The 22,701-nt window shown below is 40.8% G+C and overlaps 1 protein-coding gene across 4 annotated transcripts in view; it reads right to left on the reverse strand.

Annotated features, from left to right (window-relative positions):
- Positions 1-22,701, reverse strand: part of LOC109856259 (potassium voltage-gated channel subfamily H member 6) — a 109,306-nt gene that overhangs the window by 27,332 nt on the left and 59,273 nt on the right. For 2 of the 4 annotated variants that reach the window (XM_020431317.1, XM_020431318.1), the window contains 3 exons: positions 21,506-21,574; positions 19,293-19,417; positions 18,975-19,055 (listed from right to left, as the gene is read on the reverse strand). In XM_020431317.1, the coding sequence (XP_020286906.1) occupies positions 18,975-19,055; positions 19,293-19,417; positions 21,506-21,574 (275 nt within the window). Of the gene's footprint in view, positions 1-1,586; positions 5,617-18,974; positions 19,056-19,292; positions 19,418-21,505; positions 21,575-22,701 lie in introns of those variants that run through there. The other 2 variants (XM_020431319.1, XM_020431320.1) reach the window with 2 other exon arrangements.

The raw sequence follows: 22,701 nt of genomic DNA on the forward strand, positions 1-22,701 counted from the left end.
GTGAAAGAGAAAAAAGAATAAAAAATTGCTCGTGATACAATCTGTGAATCTGCACGTGTGCGAGAGAAATTAAATCTATAACTTATTCATTAAATATAAAAAATATATTTATTAATATAAAAAAGTAGCAAACTTTTAAGAAAGATCAACTTTTTTTAACATTAATATTTTTATTCAATTTAAATATCACAAACAATTTTTTAAGAAAATTCTACCTTGAAAGACACGCGTTTCGAAATAAATTTGCTTTTATTTTTGCAAAAAGGTGCGCTATGAAAAATGTCAAAAATCCCTAATTCGCACTAGTGTAGGTAGTACAATATTTGTGAATGTCAAAATGAAGTGTGATATTTGAGAGTTAACATTCTATTCTGATAAAAACGCGAAAAACATTTGATAAATGCAGAAAATTGTAACGTAGAAAAATACAACGAAAATTTGTAACGTGAAAAAATACAAAGACCATAAAGTTTTTTAATTGTCAAATAATACATTCGAAAGGATAATAAATGTTTGACAATGAGAAGATATCTAGGTGAATCGATTTCACGTTTAATAATTGATCACCAGTCAGTCAGTACTTCTTCGAAATTCTTTTTCAACCGTCACATTTATCAACGTTAAAATTGTGCGCGATAGCAGTTTTTCTTCGCGAGTAATTACGTAAAGAGAACAAAGCAGATATCAGAATATAAGATGAGGTATCGGAATAAAATCTATAATTCTTATTTCTACGTCAATAAGACGCACTATATACAAATATATAATTGTGGCACAAGATGAAGTAAAAGATCGTCAGAATGGATTTTCCACAAAGACTATCAATGTTCTTTCAGTTTTAATTGAGATTTTTAGTTTAACTCTTTTTTTGTGATAATACAATCAAATCATTAAAAACACGCGCCATTCTGATAGACAATCCTTTGCCATTTTGTGGACAGTTCCATTATTCCGTATGGAACTTTTGTGGCTTCGCTGCACGTCATCTCGAAAAGATTTAAAATACAATATTTTCCGACAACATACACAAGCGGTTCAAATCTCCGTCACACGTTATAGAGTCCGACAACGTTGCGCGAGTGAATATCGCGATCGATGTAATATCTGTAAAAATAGCTCGCAGTTTTCTCTGTCTATCTCTGCAGTATTAATCTTTTAAGGATCGTTCAAACTGTCAAACAATCTTTAAACTTTGTATCATTAACCGCGAACTTTACCCGATATTCTCACGTATAACATTGTTATACGTTATATATATATATATATCGCACCTATCAATTTATTTAGTGAGAGGGAGGGCCAATGAAATATATATTTCAGCAATTTATAGAGCACGTCGCGATGTCGATCAGTCCATTACGGTGTGTATTCCATTTCCTCGAACATTGAATATATGTATACAGAGCGTACAATGTATTCTATTCTAACGGACGGAACACAGCAGAGCGTATGATTCAGGACGTGTGCACAATAGTGTTATTAGCTCGAGTTTGAAGAGGGGGTATAATTTGCGACAAGATCGTGACTAACGAGCATAGTTTTAATTGAATGACATTCGCGCGCTTGGGTCGCGTCACGTGATATACCTTATTTCTGATACTTTTGAGCGGCGGTTGCGGTCCTCCATTCTCCAACAACAGACTCTTGGTGCTGCCGCCCTTGACTCTGACGCTGCTCCACCTTTGTCGCGGCACTTCTGTCATCTTCTCGCTTCGATCGCCTTCCCGTAACGAACCGCCTTTAACCCGGAGCGTTCCGAGAACCGAGGCTGGAGGCGCGACCGGCATGTCGAGCTGTCCCAGGAGATGCTCCGACATCGCTCGCGGTGACTTGATGCACGTCATCGTTGTGGGCGCGAGTGTATTCGCCGACGGTACCGACTTCACCAGAAGATCCTTGCTCTCCTTCGTCCAGGACGTGATCTTCCTGCCGAGGGAGAGAGTGGTGGGCGCCGAGGTCGGTTTCTGGGAGGAGCTGGGAAGATCGTCGGGAAAGGTGTCCGTCTCGTCGTCGTTGATCACGTGAGCGTTCTCGCTGATCACGTGAACGTTCTGTTGCTGCTGCCGCGTCAGTGATTTCGACGCCGATGTGGTCATTGCCGTCGTTGTTGTTGTCGTCGATACGCAGCAAGGATGATCCTCGGTAAGTCCGAAAAGTCGATCTCCCGCCGCTCGGGAGTAATAATCACGAGGAACGGAGGATCCGGAGGCGGCCACGATCCTCCGTCTGGCGCCAAATTTCGGTATCCTGTTGCGACAGACGCTCGACGGCGTTCTAACAACGCCCTCGATCAGGGCGTCCCTCTCCTCGGACGACAGCTCGCTCTCTTCTTGTAGATCCGAGGACGTGCTGCCGCTGATTTTAGCGGCGAAGCGTTCGGCCGAAGTTCCAGCCTCCCTGCGCCGTTTCGAACCGACGCTGTTCTCGCGCGGCCGATCGTCCAGCAGACTCTGCAGATCGCGCTCGTACGACGACGAACTAGTGGTCGAGGTTGACGCGCCCCTACCGCTCACAATCTCCGCGAACACTCTCGTCGCCGTGCCGTTCGTTGACGCGGACTTCGGCAGAAAGCTCCACTTCCCACGCGAGCGATCCTTGTCGTTCTCCAACGAGAGTTCGAATCCCCCTCGAGCGTTCTCTTCCTCTTCGTGCGGCGATTCCTCGTCGTCGCGAAGAGAACGCCCGCGATCCCGTCTTCGTATGCTCTCCGAGGTCTCGCTGGTCTCCTGGGATCGAACCTCGTCGGAGATGCTGGAGTCCGCGACACTCGAGTCCTGCTGTTTCGCCTCGAGCGGCAGCGGAATCTGCTTCCGCCTGATCACCACCGGCGGCGGCCGATTGGCCACCTTGACAATCGTCGGCGAATCGTCCGAGTGATCCTTCTTCACCGAGCGCAGCGCTATGTGCTCGTCCCGCAATTGGGACGAACCCGGAGGCTGGGGCTTCGACAGTTTTTCCTTGAACAGCTGAATCTTGACGAAGTGTATTGGCTCGGCGATCGACGGGGATCGACTGTTACGGTCCCACTGTGTCGATCGCCTCTTATTTATTTACAATATTAGTGACCAGAGAGCGAAGTCGCGTGTCGGCGAATCCCTGAAGATTCGCAAAGACGCTGATCGCTGTTGTTGTCCGACGACAAGTAAGGCAACCAAATTTAATTCAAGTAAATCCGTTATCGGTTATCGTACTCCGTTAGTCGGCATCGCGATGCAAAAGACAAGGCAATGCAAAAAAGAGGGTTCAACGCTTTGAAAGACTGTTGGGTTAACTGTTTTTATTTTTATTTTTATTTTTATTTTTGTTTTTCTTATACTTCTGACGTCTATTTATCTCTTTTCTCACTGATGTTTCTTGTTTCTATATAGTCTTAATCGTAAACACCGTAATCAACCGCTTCGTTCAAATGATTTCGACAAAGCGAATTCTCTTTTGTGCTCGTCGCGTGTTAACATTAAATATTGTGCATTTATTGTTAGGACGTGTGCGCATCCGTAGAGTCACCTAAGTCTCAAAAAACTCGCTCTTGTGACCGTATTTGTAGACGAATTACTAATAATTGTTGATAATACAATTTATATATACGTTCTGTAAAGTAGACAACAAAACTTCGCCTTTTCCTTTGTTTTGCGACGAACGATCACCCTTTTTGTTTTTTTTGTTTTTTGTTTTTTGGTTTTTCTCTCTCTCTCTCTTTTGATTGACTTATAAAATTGCTCTCTCTCTCTCTCTTTCTCTTTGCTCGATAATATCGGTATAAAATGTAAAAGGGTTGGCTTAAACTTAATCTTCTCCACTTGTCGTGCTGTGCGCGACACAATAAACTGTGTGTAATAATTAATTAGCAATAATGGATGGAACGTGACAACAGTCTCAATTGGAAAACGATAACTTTCTGAATGTCAGTCTCGAAACACTTTCCTTTTTTTCTTTCACCCTCGCCGAGAGTTTATTCCTCGCGGAATTATTCAGCAAGATATCGAGATTCCAACGCGGGTACGCTAAGAGATTTCTCTTGTATTTTACGACAAACACAGCTTCGCACGCGAACGCAAATATCGAGCGTGTGTGTATGTGTGTGGTGAGTATTGCGTCCCACAGTGAGTGGAACGTGATGAAATTATTGGCAATTAGTAGTTCGATGCAAACGCTCGTGTGATAAAGCCCTCTCGATGATGATGACGATGATGATGCTGCTGCTGCTGCTGCTGCTCTCGCCGACGAGACTCAACAATCGGTCAACCCTCGTTGATGTCCTCAATAGATTTGGCACGGGCTAATACTGGTGGAATCCTTCAATGATAATGCGCCAGGCGGCATTCTGTTTGCGACGTTTCAATTTCCCGTCCACGAAGACGCGCTGAAATCCCCCTCGTGAGTTTTCCTTACGCTCGGATGGAAAGACCTTCGTTTCGCGTGTCGGTCGACCGAGCGCAATCGATTCTCGTTGAACGTCGCGCGACCTCCGCAAGCAGTCCTTACCGATCTCGCTCGATATGTGTAGATCGCGGATATTTCGAATACCGCGGAATGTCTCATACCGAAACGGGCTTTCGCGCCTTTTCTTCCGAGGTTCTGTCCATGAGAAGAGATTTTGTTTTTTTTTTTTGTTTTTAACAAGATTGACTTCTCGAATTGATTGAAACGCGGCAGGATAAAAACGTTGTCAGTTCGATAATTGTGCGTGTTCTCTTAAAACGTTAAGTAGAACGAGTCTTCTTACTTTCGGTGTGTGCTCGACGATGATTCTCGCTAACTATCACTTGCATTTCGTTGGATTATTACGACGCGTGGTGTATACAAGTGTTGCATGCAACGACGCGCAAGTATATAGCAAAAAAACAAATCCTTTCTCTTTCTCGGTATTATAATTCTATCGCGTTGTAAGCACAATAGTAAAGTTCCACATTCTTCGTTCGACTGATCGACAGGACGGAGTGTCAGCTTCCGACGAGTCCATATTACACCTGGTGATCACGAGCAGAATCAAGAGGACATCAGTGTGTCTTGATCAAAGACACGGTTTTCGCACAGTTCGTCCGGAAAGATAAAGTACGCGCAAAACTTTTTTATTATCACCAGTAGTAAATTGCACACGAAACATATATCTTATATTATTCAGAAACATCCGGAGACAAAAGTAGATTCTCACAGAGACGCGCGACGACAATAAGCCCGGATGACGACGCACTCCGATCTCCGGAGTGTGCAGCAGCACGACGTGATAGCACGGCCGATTGCGAAAGGACGCGTCTCTTCGTCATCCCAGTGAACGAAGCCCGGGATTGTCGTCCCGTACCCAAGCGCACTACGACCGAGCGATTAAAGCGAGAGAGACGCTCCAGCGTAGGCGCGTCGCGCGCTTCGAACGGTCGCGATCGTTGTTCCGGCCGACATCTCGTTTCGCCGACTCTCTCCGTTTCCGGGAGAAGGAGATAAAGATAAAGAGGGAAAAAGAAAGAAGCAGAGGAGACAAAGAGAGAAAGGACGGGAGAAAAAGAGAGAATTAGAGAGAAAGAGAGAGAAACTCAGATTGCGACGGCCTTCTGTCCTCGCGCTAACCCTTCCGCGCGCGACAAGCGTCCCTGCCTCACCTCTCGAATCCGGCCCTTCCAGCGCCGCAAGCGGTCGACTTCCCTTCGTCGCGTCGCGTAAGCGCGTCCCGTCGCTTCAGCGTCGTTCACGGTATGCGCGCCGCGCTGGCTTCGCCGTCGCCGCCGTCGACGACGACCCACCTGTGCTGCTTGGGCTCTTATTGATTCGAACGTAACGCTCGCGCGCGAAACGCCCACTTCTGCGCAGGCTCGGGCCTGCCGAGAACTCGCTCCGTTGTGAGCCACCCCCGTGTCGAGAAGGGAGAATACGCGACGCCACGCGGCGCAGCGGGATGCAACGGCGCGGCGCAACGCTGTGCGCGGGACGCCAGCTGACGACGTCTTATATGCCTTGGTACGTCATGTAGAACACATTGTGAAGCAAGGCGCGCTATGAGCACAGAATAGAGAAATGTCTCTCTTTCTTCCAATATCGCGAAAATGTCACGCACATCTACAAAGAGGTCGCGTACATAAGATAACGGGGTTTCTAGTTATTGAGTTTTCTCTATTCGCAATATCGAGGAGAATCGCGATGAATTCTTCATCGTAAGAGTTAGACAAGAGAAGCAAACGTTTTATAGATTAATGACGGCGAATGCGTTCTCGTCTCTTTATATTTGTACATTTTATAAATAAATTTGCAAATTTAGAATTCTATAGAATTCTATAGAATCGAACTAGAATCGAAGAGTTTGTTGGTCAATGCGAGCCATGTGCGTGCGCGAAATATAAATGTTTAAAAACATAAATAATAAATTTAATTTTAAAAACATGTATTATACGTGTAAATTATTTATTACACGTATAACAATTTGATCTGAGTGTAATTTGAAAATTTATATTGTATGTTTTGTATCAAATATGAATTATCCATACATATGAATTAGCTCACAGTGAAATTTAAAAAATTCATCGCAAAAAAATAGGCCTCAGCCAGGAGTCGAACCCTAATCTCCCGCATCTCCCACGTCTCACTGTACTACATTTTATATTTCAATACAGCAATAAAAAAAAAAAAAAAAAACTGTACAAATCGTACAAAGAAATACAAATTCTTCTATTTACCAATATAATCGTAAAGCTTGTTAGTGAAACATGTTCAATTTGTCTCATTTACATAATTTCGTGCTGTCGTATTCCATCTAAAAACATGTCTATTTAGAATCGCGTGTCACGCTAAAGTATATCTGTGCTCGTTTCATCACAAACAAACGTTGTGTTCATGTAAAAAAAAAAAAAAACCTGAGTTAGTCTCGTGTAGAACGCGATTGAATGTATAGATTCGCGATATTATCAGTTATCGCTCATGTAGTCTCGCGCCTCTCCTTCCGATCGCAATTCATTTTTTATTCCCGTTGAATACATCAAAAATTCCCGATGTCCTTCTGTGTCGCGATTATAAAATCTTTCCGAATAAAAATCTTCGCCGACCGTGAACCTTTTGAACGATCTGCGCGCACGGTCAGTGCTTCCTCTGTGCGACGCGGTAGCTATATAATGAATTTATTTTCGCTCGTCTACGGAAGAGAAAAAAACCGCGCAAAGCGGAGAAAAATCGCATGACTAAAGCCGTGAAAAAACCCCGCGCTTCGTCCTTCGTCGCACGATCACTTTTTTTTTCTCTTTTCATTTATTTTTCGCTCTAACATCATTCGCGAAGCGATCGTTCTCGCGCAATCGAGCGATCAAAGTTCTTGTCACGAGCGAGCAACCCTTTGGTTTCGTCCTCGCCGCTCTGACGCCTACATTGCACAACCGTATTATTCCCGACGGCGCGCTTGTAATCGAGCAATACCGCTTGCTCTTTACGTCTCGCAAATTGGCTGTGACCCAGATAAGAATCTATCCTCACATATTATTTCTGATGAAAATACAACAGATCGTTTCTCGAGGATCCTAATAAGGATATTAATATTAGAAAGATATTAATATTAATATTAATTAATAGAGATATTAATATTAATATTAATAATAGAGAGATATTAATATTACTGTTAATATATTAACATTATTATTATATGAAACACGTAGCGTGAATATTGAGTTTCTAAAAAAAGAACTGACATCGCATTTTATTATTCTGTTATAAACGGGAATCGTATTACCGCGAGATTTTGTGCCATTTTCATATCGCAGCGCATTTCCGAGAGAAATTAATCTCCTTTGTCAAACGTAATGCAAATGAGATAATTATCTTGTTGCAGGAAACAAATCCGACTTTTTACAGGAAAAAGTACAAGAGAGATTTTTCTAATACGAGGGATTTAGTATACTCATGACGGGGAGAAAATACTACTGATCCCGTCAGTACTTCATTGTTCTCTTCGATTTGAAATAGGCCTATGTCGCAAGAGGATATAAAATTCACGAGAAGAGTTAAGTCTAATTCCCGGCGTCCTCGTTTTTCGAACCTCGAAGTAGGCAATATTTCCCACAGCTCCCGACAAGCCTAAAGTTATAATGTCGAAACTTTAGCCGGTATTCTCGTGGGACATACCCGGGCGGGGAGGGAGAGGGAAAGGAAAGGAGGCAGGTGAGAATTTATTGTTCTCGTGAAAATCAAACCGGAAAAATTAATTAGAAAAATTAAGACGGAGCCGATGTTTTGAGAAACGACCGCCATCAATTTCGCGGTCGTTTGTTCAAACACTTCTGTTTAGAAGTGTTTTTCAAACACTTCTAAATCGTTCCGCCCCAATTTGGGTGATTGCAATTGGCTCACTAGTCAGCGCTGGAGCCATCGATAAGCGTCAACCTAGTTTGCATATTCGCGCTCGTTCGTCCAACTTGAAGAAAAAACGAAGAACGATCGCTCTTCGTCGTCGCGCAAAGCATCTCCGAGAACTTAGATTTCCTCTTAAATTATAAGTGGCCGCTCTGTGTAACTGAATTCCGTTTTCTAACTTCCGTTCTGTTAAACGAAACTTCTAACTTTCTGTGTGTGGTGGAAAGATACGATTTATCGTGTGTTTTTCACGTTGAAATCCGAGTGGAAACTGGTTGTTTGTGAAACACAAACTTTTACGTTAATTAAAATTGTCTTAACTTCCGTTGTAAATATACTATACTTTTACGTATACATATATATATATATATATATACACAGAAATTTCAAAAATAGAGTTATCTTGATTAAGTAAAGTATACTGTATTTTTTCATAATAATAAAACTTATTTTCTTTCGCTACAAACGTAATAAAAACTTATTAACGTTCTCGCGTGTTTCATCGAAACTTTCTGTACGCTTCGTTTTTATAAAAGTAATTTGATAAAAAAAGTAATTTTATAAAAAAAGTAATTTTATAAAAAGTAATTTTATAAAAGTTATTTTATAAAAGTTATTTTTTAATTGCTAATATACTCATTAAAAAAACTTATAGTTCACTTGTGATCAGGATCATATTTGTACGAAATACAGATTGATTTGAATCGAGAGCCACTTAAACGTAATGGAAACGTCTCACGAGTAAATTGATATCCGCGATCCCAGAAATACCATGCACTACGGCGGTGCGCTAAATACGCCGCCTCCGCATTGATATAATCCGTGCGCCAACCCATTTTGCGAGAAAGCTCGGTTACAGCGAGCCGGATTATTGGCAGAACTCGGAGAATCGAGCAAGAAGTTGCGAGAATGCGCCAATACGTGCGATACGGAGCGTGAAGCGATAAACGTCCTCAACTCGCGACTCCTTCTCTCGTCGCTAAGTTATCGGACTCCGATAGCAAACGTGTGTCGCAAACGAAAGACCGTCAACTCCCGCGCAACAAAAGGCTCTATTTTATCCGCGGTCTAACTTCCGAAAACGCGCGCGGCCTGCTCACCTGTTCCGCCCGCGGTTTGTTCTTCTCCTCCTGCTCCTTGCTGAGATCCTCGACGAGATCATGAAGCAGCCTGATGTCCTGGGGGCTGGGGGAATCGACCCTGCCAGCCCCCACGCTCATTGCACTATGGGGCGCCAGTTCACACAAATCAGCAGCTTCTTCCTCCTCTTCTTCCTCTTCGTTCTTCTCCCCGTCTGCCGTGTGACTCCTGTTGTTCTTCTCCCAGTAATTTTCACGCAGAGTCCACTCCTGATCAACGTCGCTCACTCTTCTGTCGTCATCGCTCATTTAGGGCATTCCAAGACGGCTTCGTATAAATCGCGGACGTTGTCCCAATGGAGGATCGTTGATCCTTTGTGAATATCGTAAGTTGGTTCTTGACAGTCGCCCGACGTCCGAAAGAAATACCGCTTGATGAAAATTTAATTATTCAGTACGTCTCTTCCCTCCGAAGAGAACGTTTTTTTCCTCTCTTTTATTATTTATTCAATTATCCGACGAGACGATTTTTTTTCGACGATGCGCCGTGTCTTATTTGACACTTTTATGCTTATCGGCAATACACGATGACCCTCAGGAGTAATTTAAGTGGAGTAATTTAATTGACTTCAGGCAGAGTATAATGGCTTTTATTCTTGTTAAAATGGTGCTAAAATGATCTTCTCGACGTGTGTCACAGTGCTCCTCGTTCTTCTTTGCGTGGCTTGTAAAATGTGACAATTGTTTAAACTGACTCGAAATGCGTTTATTGTCGAATTAAGCAGTGTTCGTCATTTCGCGAATTGCAAATCAGAAAGATGTGTGAGTCCTCGCGCGCAACATTTTAATTTGTAATACTTTTACTTGCCGACGTATAAATGTCTCATCCCGCATATACACTGTTGTTTTCAATTTCTATTAAGTTTTGTAATTTTTTTTTATCATAAATGCTTATGTCTTAAGTCAAAAACTGTGACCAAGGTAATTTTTTTTGTGTTGTAATCAAGAGTTTCAACAACAATAAAAAACATATATAGTTTTTTTTAAATATTTTATACTACATCTGACAAATATTACGTACAAGATATTAAGTATGAACATTTTTTTCACAATTTAAAACTGCAAAACTAAACAATTATTTATGATTTTATCTCTTTAAAAAAACTCCTCGATCAGTTTCCGACTTTACTTAATATAATTCTTTCATCATTATTATTTATTTAAATAACTTATTTAATACTTTTATTATTTTACTTTCACAGTATTTTAGTATTTTACTATCACAGTATTTTCTTTTCTATATTTTGTCGTCCGTTTTAACAAATAGAATATTTTAATATATTCAATTAAAACCGCACACACGTATCGCAACGGAATAAAAAATGGTTGCTAGAAATTTTTGTAAGTGAACGTTTTTCTGCGCTTTATATGCGTGTTTGCGTGCACTAAGCGAATTATTGTGTTCGATATTGCCTGCTCGAACGACAAAAAAGCGAACGATGAAAATGTGCAGAAAAATTTGTTTTTTTTAATGCGTGCTATTTAGAGCAGTAAAAGAGAAAAAAAATTATTGTGAAAAGCGTGCGACATAATTTATCACGATCGGCAATTGCATGGTATCCTGAAATTGCCGTTCGAGCTATTAAACTCGATTGGAAGTAGATCGAGTTCGATTTTTCGTTATTATTATACGCGCACTCGATGTTAACACAAAAAATATTTAAAAAGAAAATATTTTTTCTTCTTAAATGCCAAAAAGAAAACATTTCAATTAAAAATTGTCACAATACTTGCGGCGCAAGCGACTTAGCTTTAGCCATTGGAACGAAGGACAAAGATAAATCTTGCACGCGTTAAAAGCAAGCACACACACACACATACAAAACAGCTTTCTACGTAATCTAATCGGTTTTTGCGTTCTCGATCTCGTGCAATGAACGGTAGATTTATAATATAACAATGTGTAAAGCGCCGCCATAAGACTTCATGGTTTTCATAATTTATGGATTTATGCTTTTAGCGATTCTTGATAATATTCAAGACAAAAGCTTTCCGGAAGCCATTATTGCGGGTAAGAAACCCTTAATGGCGCACATTGCGAACGAAATGCGCAGTTGCGACGGAATAACAATACACACAAAACGTTTCCCTCTCTCTCTTTTTCTCTCTCTCTCTCTCTCTCTTTCTCTTTCTACGACTATCCGCACCAATCGAATATATTGTACGCGTGCATTCAAGGCTGAAATCCAATCATTCGATTCAATTTCAACGAAACGATCCGCGCGAGATTATCGCGTGTACGACCGTAGTTAGGCATCGTCTACTTCGATCTTTTCCGACGTCGATAACAAAAGTGAGACTTGAGCTGCGAAATAATGTAAGCCAACGAAGTTGATAGGGGGTTGCTACACGCGCGCGTGAGCGAATCGTGCGTTCCCGCGCGTACCGACACCTGGCAGGTGCCTTTGCACCTGCGCGCACACACACACACATATACATATACATGCACGTGAGCGCTGATAGCTATGGCTTGTGTTGCCACAGCGACACAAGGACGCTTGTCATTGATCACCTGGTGGCTGTGACCTTCGCCGGTTGCATCGTAGCAACATGAACGCGCACAAGTCGCTGCTAACACTGCCCTGAGAGGGAAACGAGAATAGATTGATCCTGAGGGGATCACCACGATGGTACGTCAGTATTCGATACGATTGGCAATTAATCTCATGACATGATTGCTAACCTCGAAGGCATTCGTTTCGAGTCACGGCAAAAACCGCGGACACGATGTTATACTGGAAAATAGCAGCGCAAAGAAAAGCTTTCTTAATCGTTTTCCCCGGAGAACGATGTTGCTCTCTCTCGCACACGAGAGTGACTTGCCGGAAATCAGATTATTCCGGATCAGATTACACGTGTTATTTTATACGCCACGCGCAGAGTTAAAAGAGAAATTTTTAATCATGATAAAAATGAATAAATTACGATTCGGAGATAAATTATTTTATGGAAAATTAGAGAAATGAGGCAATTAATTTTGTTGATTTAAATAATAAAAGATAATTAAATTTTATGCGTGTGCAAATGATAGAACATATATATAACGCACAAATGTTATATTCCCGAAAGAACAATAAGGTTTACGCCCTATTTTATACGCATGTACTTTTCTTGACGAGTTCTTCTCTATCGCGCTCTCGACCACGCGCGCGCTTTCCGGAATCGGAAAATATTTTGGCAGATAGCCCCATGTCGAGAGGGGAATTATCGATTTTGCCGATGAAGGGAAAATGGACCCTTCTGGATTTTAAGCCTGATACAACATTTAATCCGGATTCGCTGAATTTGCACGAAATTAATTTCGATCGATCGTGAGCTCGCGAACCATCGCGCTAACTACGACCATCTGAATCGAGATTGGACACGAAGTCCCGACGTGTTCGTGAAGATTTGAGATTTTCACACCGGCGGAACATTTTGGAAGCAACCATTTTAAAAGTCGCGATCGAAAACGCGTTGTAAAATTTTAACGATTACGGCTGAATAATTTTTTGTGAGAGATTAAATTGCTTGAAAAGTGGTAAATTAAATTGCAATAAAACACGAATGTTTCAACAGCGTGGAAACGCGAAACAAAGCTCAATTAATGTCGACACATAAAACTGATAAATATTTTAAATCGGAATAATTAAATTAAGCGAAACAGAAAATGTGCAAAATTGTTTTAATGAAAAATATATTGTGCACACAAGATATATTGTGTTTTGTATAGATGTGTGTGTTACAAAAACATCAATAAGCGTGTAAATTTCACACACGTGTAACATTACATTTTGTACGCGACACATCGTTAAATCAACAATAACAATAATTGTCAAATTATCGACAGGTAAATTGTATCACGCTGTGTTAGTCGTTTTTTCAAGCGGTGAATAAAGCAGCGAAACCAAGTCAATTTTTGATCAATTGCGTTATAGGAAATTAAAGCGCAAGCAAAAGAAAATAGATTTGTTGCGAGCTTTTGTTTGTGTGTCATCATTTTATTCACGATTCTGAAAATATTATATCTGTCACAAATGTTATGTTCGCTTAAACACACTGACAACTTGATACGCGAAGAGAAACTGTGTGTGATTCACTGAAATTGCCGCCATTTTGACAGTTCGTTCGGGACAGCGCCGACTGTTCCCTACGCAACGCGTGACACGCGCAGATGAACACGTGGCTCGGTAACTACGTGCTGCTGCTGCTGCGTTAACTGTGCTTACGTTGCAAATTTCAATGCTCGCGCACAGCATAAAGCGCATAAAGGATTTGCACGTCGCGAATTTGCCCAACAAAAAAATGACTGACAACGTGAATGACGTAAGAGATATAAAAATGGACGTGCAGAGAGAGTGCTCCAGTTTTCTTTTATACGTCGCGTCCAAAATATTTAGAGATAAAATTACCGGAGCGTATGTTTGCTTAAGAAAAATTTTTAGATTACGCAACTTCGCGGAAATACAATGAATCTGAGGCACTCTGTATAGGAATGTGGCTGATAAATGATGCGGAGGAGAGATAGGCAAAGCTACTTGGCACAGCTTGCAGAAGCACCGACCGTGAAGAATCTTGCGAGAAGTGACTAATCGTTGAGTCAAGTAGAATCGCTCATAGCTTTGCACTTTTGTTTATTAAAAATCGTTTTAGAGATTTCGATTGCGTGTTTGTTACGTGGATTTTTACATAAAATAACTCGATGGTCGAGTGATATCGACAATTTATTGTAGACAAAAAAAAATGATCAAAACTGATTTAAAAACAAGAGTTTTATCGATTGACGTTTAAGAAATTATGTATCTTTTGAATGAAATATTCCAGTGACAATTTGTTAAAAATTTAGATACATACAAATGCATTATTTTTCTGTTTTTCTCTCAACATATGTTTTGCGATCGAGTCATTTTATTAATCATCCGATGCGTTGTTCTAACAACAATTTTTTTAATAAACACAACGCGCGCGCAAGCGTGCGACTATTTCATTTATATTACGTGTTCGTATTAATTTTATTTGTTTATTTGTAATATCTCGATTTCGCGACTAGCGGAAGTTTCGTTTTAAAGCACACGTTCTCACACGTATCGCGAACGGCGTTTCACTATCGTTATCGGTAGCAACCGACGCCCCTTTTCCTCGTCCTTTTCGTCGTCGTTGGCGCACGATTATTCCTACGATTCTTCCCGACTTTAGAACCGATCGATCAGGGATCTCGCGCCCCTTCGACTCTCGCTCTGATCTCCAACACGACCTATCTCATGAATTTCGTCTTACGAATTTAGACACGGCGTCAACGGATGCGAATGATGTGTCAGCAATCGCGAAGATACGAATCTTGAAATAGATCAATCCTCGAACGATTTTCATGATCGTCGGTGATCGATGAACCACCGCGAGTATCACTCTCGACTTACATCCCTCGTGAATGACGGACTCTCAATCTTGGACACCGTAGTTCGCGCACGACGACGAACGATCGTCCCGATCACTCGCGACCGAATCGGCGTGAGTACCACAGATCGGTACCGCTCGACGTTCTGTCATGATCTTGTGTAAAAAAAAAAAAACCGACGAAGGGAGAACGCGCGCTGCGCCGTCCGAGATGTCTGCGCGCGTGTACTCTGAGAACGACGGCGGGCACGGTGGGCGCGCGACGCTGAATATGAATTGATCGGTGGGGGATCACGTCCCCCCGTGCGGAACCCGTGTGCGTGCGGAACGTCTTTATCACCGTTCGCATGTGCGATCTTCCTTCGCCGAGGATGTGGACGGAGTGGTGACGGAGCTACCTGCCGGGCAGAACGGGGGACACTGCGACACTGACCGGAGCGCCGTGCTACGGGAGGCCTGTGAATTTCTCGCCCTCTTGTCGCGCAACCCTCTCGCTTCGGCACGCTTGCGCCCCGATAAGTCGCTCTTCCTCTTGCCGCGAACAGCAGGCAATTCGCCAGAGCGGACTCGCCTTTTCCTCCGATTGACGTGTGCATCCGTACTTCCGGTACGTCTCTATTCCGCCTGTGTGTGTATGCGTGCGGATCTCGGTCTTATCCAATGTTGTTTTGTTCCCGCGAGTTGGCAGTAAACGAGCGGATGACCGGGGAGTATCCGGGAGTCTTATATAAATGGAATTCTCGGTACGCAGACGTATCAAATGGGTTACTAATTGGCCACGTGAGCCCCTACGTTGCTAATCTGGCTTGAAACAAAGGCTGTTTCTCTTTCGTAAACAACGATCAATATAAAGAGATATATATATATATATATTGAGAATAACAGTCTACTGTTCCGCGAATCGACTCTGAACAAAAAGGAGTTTTTGCCTCTTTATGGTCGAATGGACCGATCTTCACAAAACGAGCAGTAATAAACATGTTTACAACAACGCATTCTGTACAAAACAAACATTTTCGTTGAATGTCTGATTATAGCGCTTATCTTACTACTACAATATCCATCTCATTGTAATCACTCCACTTAAATTAGCACGCGCGTTTATCATGAAATTAAGCGTCACGCATCGCTTCGATATGTTTTATCGTGAAATATTAATTACCAGATATTAATCACATCGTCTCGTTTTTCGCCACCCGTTGTTCGCTTTTGAACACGATCACACGCAATTCAAACGCTGGGATGTTGTCAAACCAGGAAAAGTATCGGAATTCGCGTTTTACTCGCAAGAGATGTCGAGGATGTCTGCCTCACGAAATAAGCGAGGTATGTCAGGTATTCAATGTGCTATTAATTATCTGCTTACTGGCGGCCGCTTGATGCCGCAGCTGTTCCTCCCTGTCCGGGGAAGTTCTCGGTAACGTTGCGAAAGCAACGGCTCGATCGCGAGTTTGAACGCGGAGCTTGACACGATACTATTTTCGACTTTGAATCCCGCGCGTTTTTTTACGCGCGTGACGTCGCGCGACTCGATAAAAGCGATGCGAACGCAGCTGCATCATCGAGATTTCACCTTTTTGCGCTCGCTCGTTTCTCAGAGTTCTCGATTTAACGAGAAGACTGAAATTGGAACGATTATTTCACGTGCTGCGCGGTCGAAATGCGACGAAAGATCTTTCTGTGAATAAATTTGCTTTGTCCGATGTGGATTCTAAATTGGCGTTCCTTTTTCGCGCGTAATATAAATTACAAAAAAAAGTTGTCACAGAGCTTTTTAAAACACAACACCTCGAGGGAAAAAAAACTTGTCAACGGGTCGTGAGGACATTGATTTATTAGTACCGATATAATTATTTCAACAACATACGTAGCAAAAATTCTAGCGTTACTGCAGAGTATCGATTATCAATATATCGGAAATTCTGGTTTATGAATAACGGGGGAGAGAAAACGGAGAGACACACAACAGAGCTTTCCCCGTGCCGTTAAGCTCCGCCGCGCGGCAATGGCTCTCGCTTGCTGAAATGATGTTTTGCAAGTTGGACGAACCGCGTCCATAATTCAGACATTCGCCTGGAATAACCGCCACGACCACGAAGTAACGATCTAAGTTACGACAATGCCAAAGCTGCATAAATATATATGCTGCGACATCTTGGAAACCCATGAGCTTTGCGCGACTTTGTTGCGAAAATTGGATTTGCATGATGCAAACGGGAGGTACATTTACGGGAGAGATAATTACAAGATAATTCGAGACAAATAAAGCGACGCGAGTTTCATAATTATTAGAGCACGATGATGATTGTTCGCTTATGTGAACAACAAGTTTTTTAATTGCGACAAAATACGACGATTCGATTATGCGTGTTTGACCCGATATATAGTGTTTCTCGTGTCATTGTAGCTTCGTTAGTAAGTAGGTATGTACTTCTGGGAAATATTACATCGTCGAAGCGCAACGCAGAACAATCGATTCATTTGCTGTGTTGGTAAAATCATTTCCACGAATAAAATGCCGCCTCGTAAAGTTACGTAAGAGTACAACAATGTGAGCGCAGCAGTCTATTGTATACTATATTACGCAAATATATTTATCTGAAATATATAAACTACCTTTATATTAATTAACATATACAATATATTAACATATAAAATATCTCGAGGGAAACGCTATGTCTATGTATTTTGTTTTTTGTTTGCAGCTTTGTGTAAAGCTTACAATGTAAATCTGACTTTCCGATGTTAATAATGGCGATATTATCGTAAAGAGAGACTAAACGTGTGAATTGCGCCGTTCTGCTAGTTTGTTTGTTTCTTTGTTTTTATTATTATTTCACGATACGTTCAAACGGATTTACTAGAGACAATTTCCAATTACACATTTCACTGCACGCGATAATACAATAATTGCAGAAATTCCCCCGGGCGCATGATCTTGCAATTATAATCCCGTACGCATCGAATGCTTTTTATCCCCGCAGCGATTGCGTAGGAATTCAACCGTAAAGCGTCATTTTGCGAGAGTCCCACGCTGCAGGAGATTTCCGCCTACGAGACTGCGGCGCAGTCGGATTGGCGCCAGTCAGGGCCGCATTAATGTAAGCCAGTGTGTTAAAGGTACACCACTCGTATGCAAACAACCCTCTTTCCCCGCTCTGCTCTGCCGCTAAATATTTGAAAGCTCGCACGCTTCGTCTCGTTTCTCGTTGTACATATCTATACGACCACGCGCTGAACGTAAAAAAAATAAAAACTAAAAAAATAGTGTTTGACTAAACAGAAGTTTAATCATCACTTACGTACACGTTCGCAAAATAAAAATGAATGTTTTCAATAAAAACCTGTGTAAAAAATGTTCAAAAGAAAAAACTTTTATGCTACGTAATAATTTTTTATCATCAAATTTCTATATTATAAAAAAAATATCTACTTGTTTATTCACACACACGCGTGTTCTATGCTCGAATTAATTTTATCATATGTTTTGTAAAGAGTTATATTAATTACGTTCAATAAATTTTATAAATATACACTTTCTAAATTTGTTGTTTAAACGTCGCTCAATAATATTGCATGAGACGTTTCTTGTGTAAGAGAATGCGTAAATTTTCTCGAAATGTTCCAAGACTATTAAAAGTTCGTTAATTTGGCAAATTATTGTTTGTGACGTTGAAAACGCGTTGCGATTTGTTGACATTAATAAATGCGATTTAACTTCTTGACAAACTCCACTCTTTAATTCACGAAACCGAATTACTCCCGATGGACGAAGAAGTTTGTGACCCATCAAGAAGTGGCTGACGTTTTCATTTCCGATAAACACTTTTACCCTCCTCCCGATTTCAATTAATGTCAGATAAACATGTTGCCGTTCTAACTTCCTGTCATCTTCCGGAACATTTCAACATCGCGAGAGAATATCACAGACTTTCTGTACGATCAAATAACATTAAGTTCTCATGTTATGTGAAAAATTCAATATTGTCAAATAGACTTTTGCGACAGTTAAACAGAAATTTATATTTTTCTCGTCTCTGTAATTTCTCTCTAAGAGTGTTCTATCTTTTCTTTACACATTCTGTGTGTTTTCGTATCGCTCGCGATAAAAAGAAAAAAGAAAAAACATACTTTACTTACCTGAGCGACTTTTTCTCCCATGTTCGGTGTGTGCATCGCTCCTTGAAAATACTTTGCAGATCCATTGTCTTGTAAGGAAAACTGTAATAACAAACATTATACAGCAAACATTACTTAAAAAGATAAGTGTTGCGAGTAATGAAAAATAATAATAATAAAAAAAAAAAGTTATTCTCAACAAGATGATCACAAGATGTCCGACAATAAATGAAGAATTCTACGCGGCTAATGATGAAACTAAAAGCGGGGGAGAGCTAAAACACAAATGGATAAAATCTCTTCGCGTGTTTATTTTTAAACATAAACAACAACGCTTACTTTGTGTTTGAGAGACTCCGGTCCCATCTGACTCAGAGACGGCGACTTTCGGTCCTTGGACGTCCGCCATTTCTGCAAATCGCTTTCAGAAGCGACGCCAGGAAAGATTTTCGAATGTTTCGCTGCTACAAAAACGAACGACAAACAATGAATTTCTTACGATCGCATCATTCGCAAGGCATTGAGATTATGACACATCGTCGTATATTACGTATATCGTTAGTTCAAAATCTATAAGTACGAAATACAGGCTCGATCGAATCAAAATCTAAAAAAAAATCCGAAATCTCACTGAATCGTCGAGAAAGTGACGACCACAGCAACTCTAATAAAACTAAACAAAACCAATCGTATTTATATATGTATACGTCGCTAATCGACATAGCCTTTTGACATATATTCAATGATTACGAAAAGAGTTGCAGCGTTAATGATCTAATAAAAGTACAAGCACACGTTTGTACACAGTACGTGTCTCGATGTAATCCTTTTTAATGTCAAGTTTTACCACATCTCATTTACGGTATACATGTACTAATTAATCTAGTGTGAAAACAAGGGCACAACGAAGCAATCGTACGCGATTCTTGCGTCTCGCTTGTTCACTTGTTTAAGAAACGATTGTATCTTTTAATTAATTCAACTCAATAAAATTGTAACATCTAAAACATTTGTAGTACACGCACACTTCTGGTAAAAAAAAAAAACGAGGAAAACTTCTATAGATATAAATGTGACAGCGCGGATCGCTTCGATGTCCAGAAGCAAACTCGACAAGTGGACAAAAACCGAGCCTATATCTCGATCTAGAAGCGTTCAGAAGAGAAGTGTGTCAGTAAAAAACGAGTTTGTTAATCCGCACTAGAAGCTGCATACCTGTGAAAGAGAGATCGTTTTATTGTTCGTAAATAAAATGTCGCGCGAGACGGTCGAGTATCATCAAGTAGTTCGAGTAGTGATGACGTTAGTTTGATGCCACGTCGAGTTATATGTATACGAGTATATATATATATATATATATATATATGTATATATAAATATTACGTATAAAATAGTACATGTAAGTAAGTGATGAAATGGAAGATCGATCTTGCTGATGATGATTTATACAATGATATATGGCGATTTATTGTCGATCACGGCTCAGTGATTGAACACGCGGTTCGCGATGACTCGGCGATATCGGTGTATGCACGTAATTAGCACCCTCGGGCATGTGTATCCCGGACGTGCCGTGATATTTGCATACGTGTTTGGAGTAAAAAAAGCCGTGAGAGGTCAGCCATTCTTGCCCCGCTGTAAAAGAGAAGCGTAACTAAGAGAATTGAACCCCCGTTATCCCCGATCAGCCGAATGCACTCAAGAAGAAAATCGCTGTTGTTTTTCGCTGAGTCACATTATTCAAAATAAGCTCGTCTGTGAGAAACAGTTCAAGACGAGAATAAATAAATAATCCGCGATGTGTGAAGAAAAATATTTATGAAATATATATAAAACAGGTGTGTGTGTGTGTTTCTTCGCGTACCTTTGCGTTAAATAAATAAATTGAAGTATCAAAAGCTTCGAGAAAGCTTTGCTCGTCAAAATTACGGTAAAAATTTTCATCAAAAGATTATGCATTATTAAATCGCGAAAATTGTTAACTTCTTTTCGAGAACACAAACGCGCGTCTTGCTGGAAAAGTTTTGCTCGGTTGTGTTTAATGAAGCTTTTTTAATTAAAACTGCAATGTTGACACGCGAAAAAAAAACTGTGTTAAACTTCCTTGTGCAAAATACAAACAAAGACATCTAGATGAACGTTTGCAAGTTCGCCAGTACGAGACGGCTGATCGAGCGAGGCTACATAGTGCTCGTCTGATAATAGATACATAAAATGGTGACACTCTTTCACATGGAGTTAGATGCTAGAGTATATTGTATATAAGTCAAGTAGAGTATAATATAAATAATAACGTATAAATAATACAAGTATATGGTAACAGTAGTAAGTGGTGAGCAGTAAAAAAAAAAAAGAAACAGGCCTATGAAAGCTCAATCGGACACAATCATATTTAGTACAATAACCAAGTTATCTCTCGAAAGCTCATGATAACAAGAAAGCCGCAAGCGCTTGGTAAGTTGTAATATAAAAGGGGTGCAAGCTCGCCGGGTTGGCGCTCGGTCGGTTAAAGGAAACCAAGAGAGCAGGGTTGCTGCTCCCTCCTGTTTTACCTTCGGTCAGATTATCGACTGTCGCTGGTCGTCGCTCGAGGGTGACGTGTTCGCTCCCTCGGCCCGCTACTAAAATAGTTTACTGAGGTTTGATTCTGGATTGACAGTTCGTGAGGAGAAAGAGAAGGGAAGAGTGTTGCCATTAAGCTGACAAAGATAATACATAATGCACGAGACAGGAGGAGAGAAAGATTCGCGAACTACTACTCAAAATTCTTGGAGTTTTGTTGGGGAAGAGGAGTATACATATGGTATCTAACTTTATATACGTACACTGCGTGACAAAAATATTAAAAAATCTTCCATTCAATAAATATACATAATGTGCGTTTCTGTGGTTTCAACATTTTTAATTTAAGAAAGTAAATAATCGGGACAGACTTCAATTAATCAAAGCAAAACATCGAAAATTCTAACAATGATACGAACAATAACTTCAAATTAAGCTTTACGTGGAGAAGAAAGGAAATTAATTTCTATTTTTGTAAATAAAAATTAATGAGAGAATCTCGCGCGCGACTAAACGATGAAGCCGTTATTTATCCGGCGCAAAATAACGTCGATTTATTTCGATATGCTATCTTTTTATAACGTACGATAATCAAACATAAACCTCTAACTCTTCAAGCTCTGGTAAATCTCTCCGTGACCCTTTGTGTTTTGCTTCTTTTCTTTTGTCTAAAAATAAATATTTGCGAAACATTGTATACTTCTTTTCCCCAAGAGTTATCATCTTATAACACGACAAATCTTGTATAGTGACGTTAAGAAACGACAGCATTCACAGTCGCGCACTTACAACAAAAATCGTAAGAGCCAACCACGCTCTTCGCGCTATTTTCACGTTTCGGATAAACTTTGCACTTTTGGCAAAGACTTTAGTAAATTGCTTGTAGCGACTTGCTTATCGCATTTCAAGTAGTGATTAACTATACGGGTTCTTGTGATGGATTTGCAATCGCCAAAAAGCTCTAAGATTGCTTTCAAACCTACCGAATACTGTTTATTCTACGCTTTTACAAAAATCGATTTTTGCGATTCCATAAACGCTGAAATCACCGAGGTTCGTTCGAAGAAAAACGCGCTTGAGGCGTCTCTCTCTTCATTTGCTGACAAATTGAAATTCGTTTTATAGATAATTACAAATAAGTTTCAATAACGCGCTATCAGATATACATATGCATATACATGTATAA

Source organism: Pseudomyrmex gracilis, unplaced genomic scaffold (genome assembly GCF_002006095.1).
Source record: "Pseudomyrmex gracilis isolate BER0280 unplaced genomic scaffold, ASM200609v1 scaffold_112, whole genome shotgun sequence".
Taxonomy (NCBI): Eukaryota; Metazoa; Arthropoda; class Insecta; order Hymenoptera; family Formicidae; genus Pseudomyrmex; species Pseudomyrmex gracilis.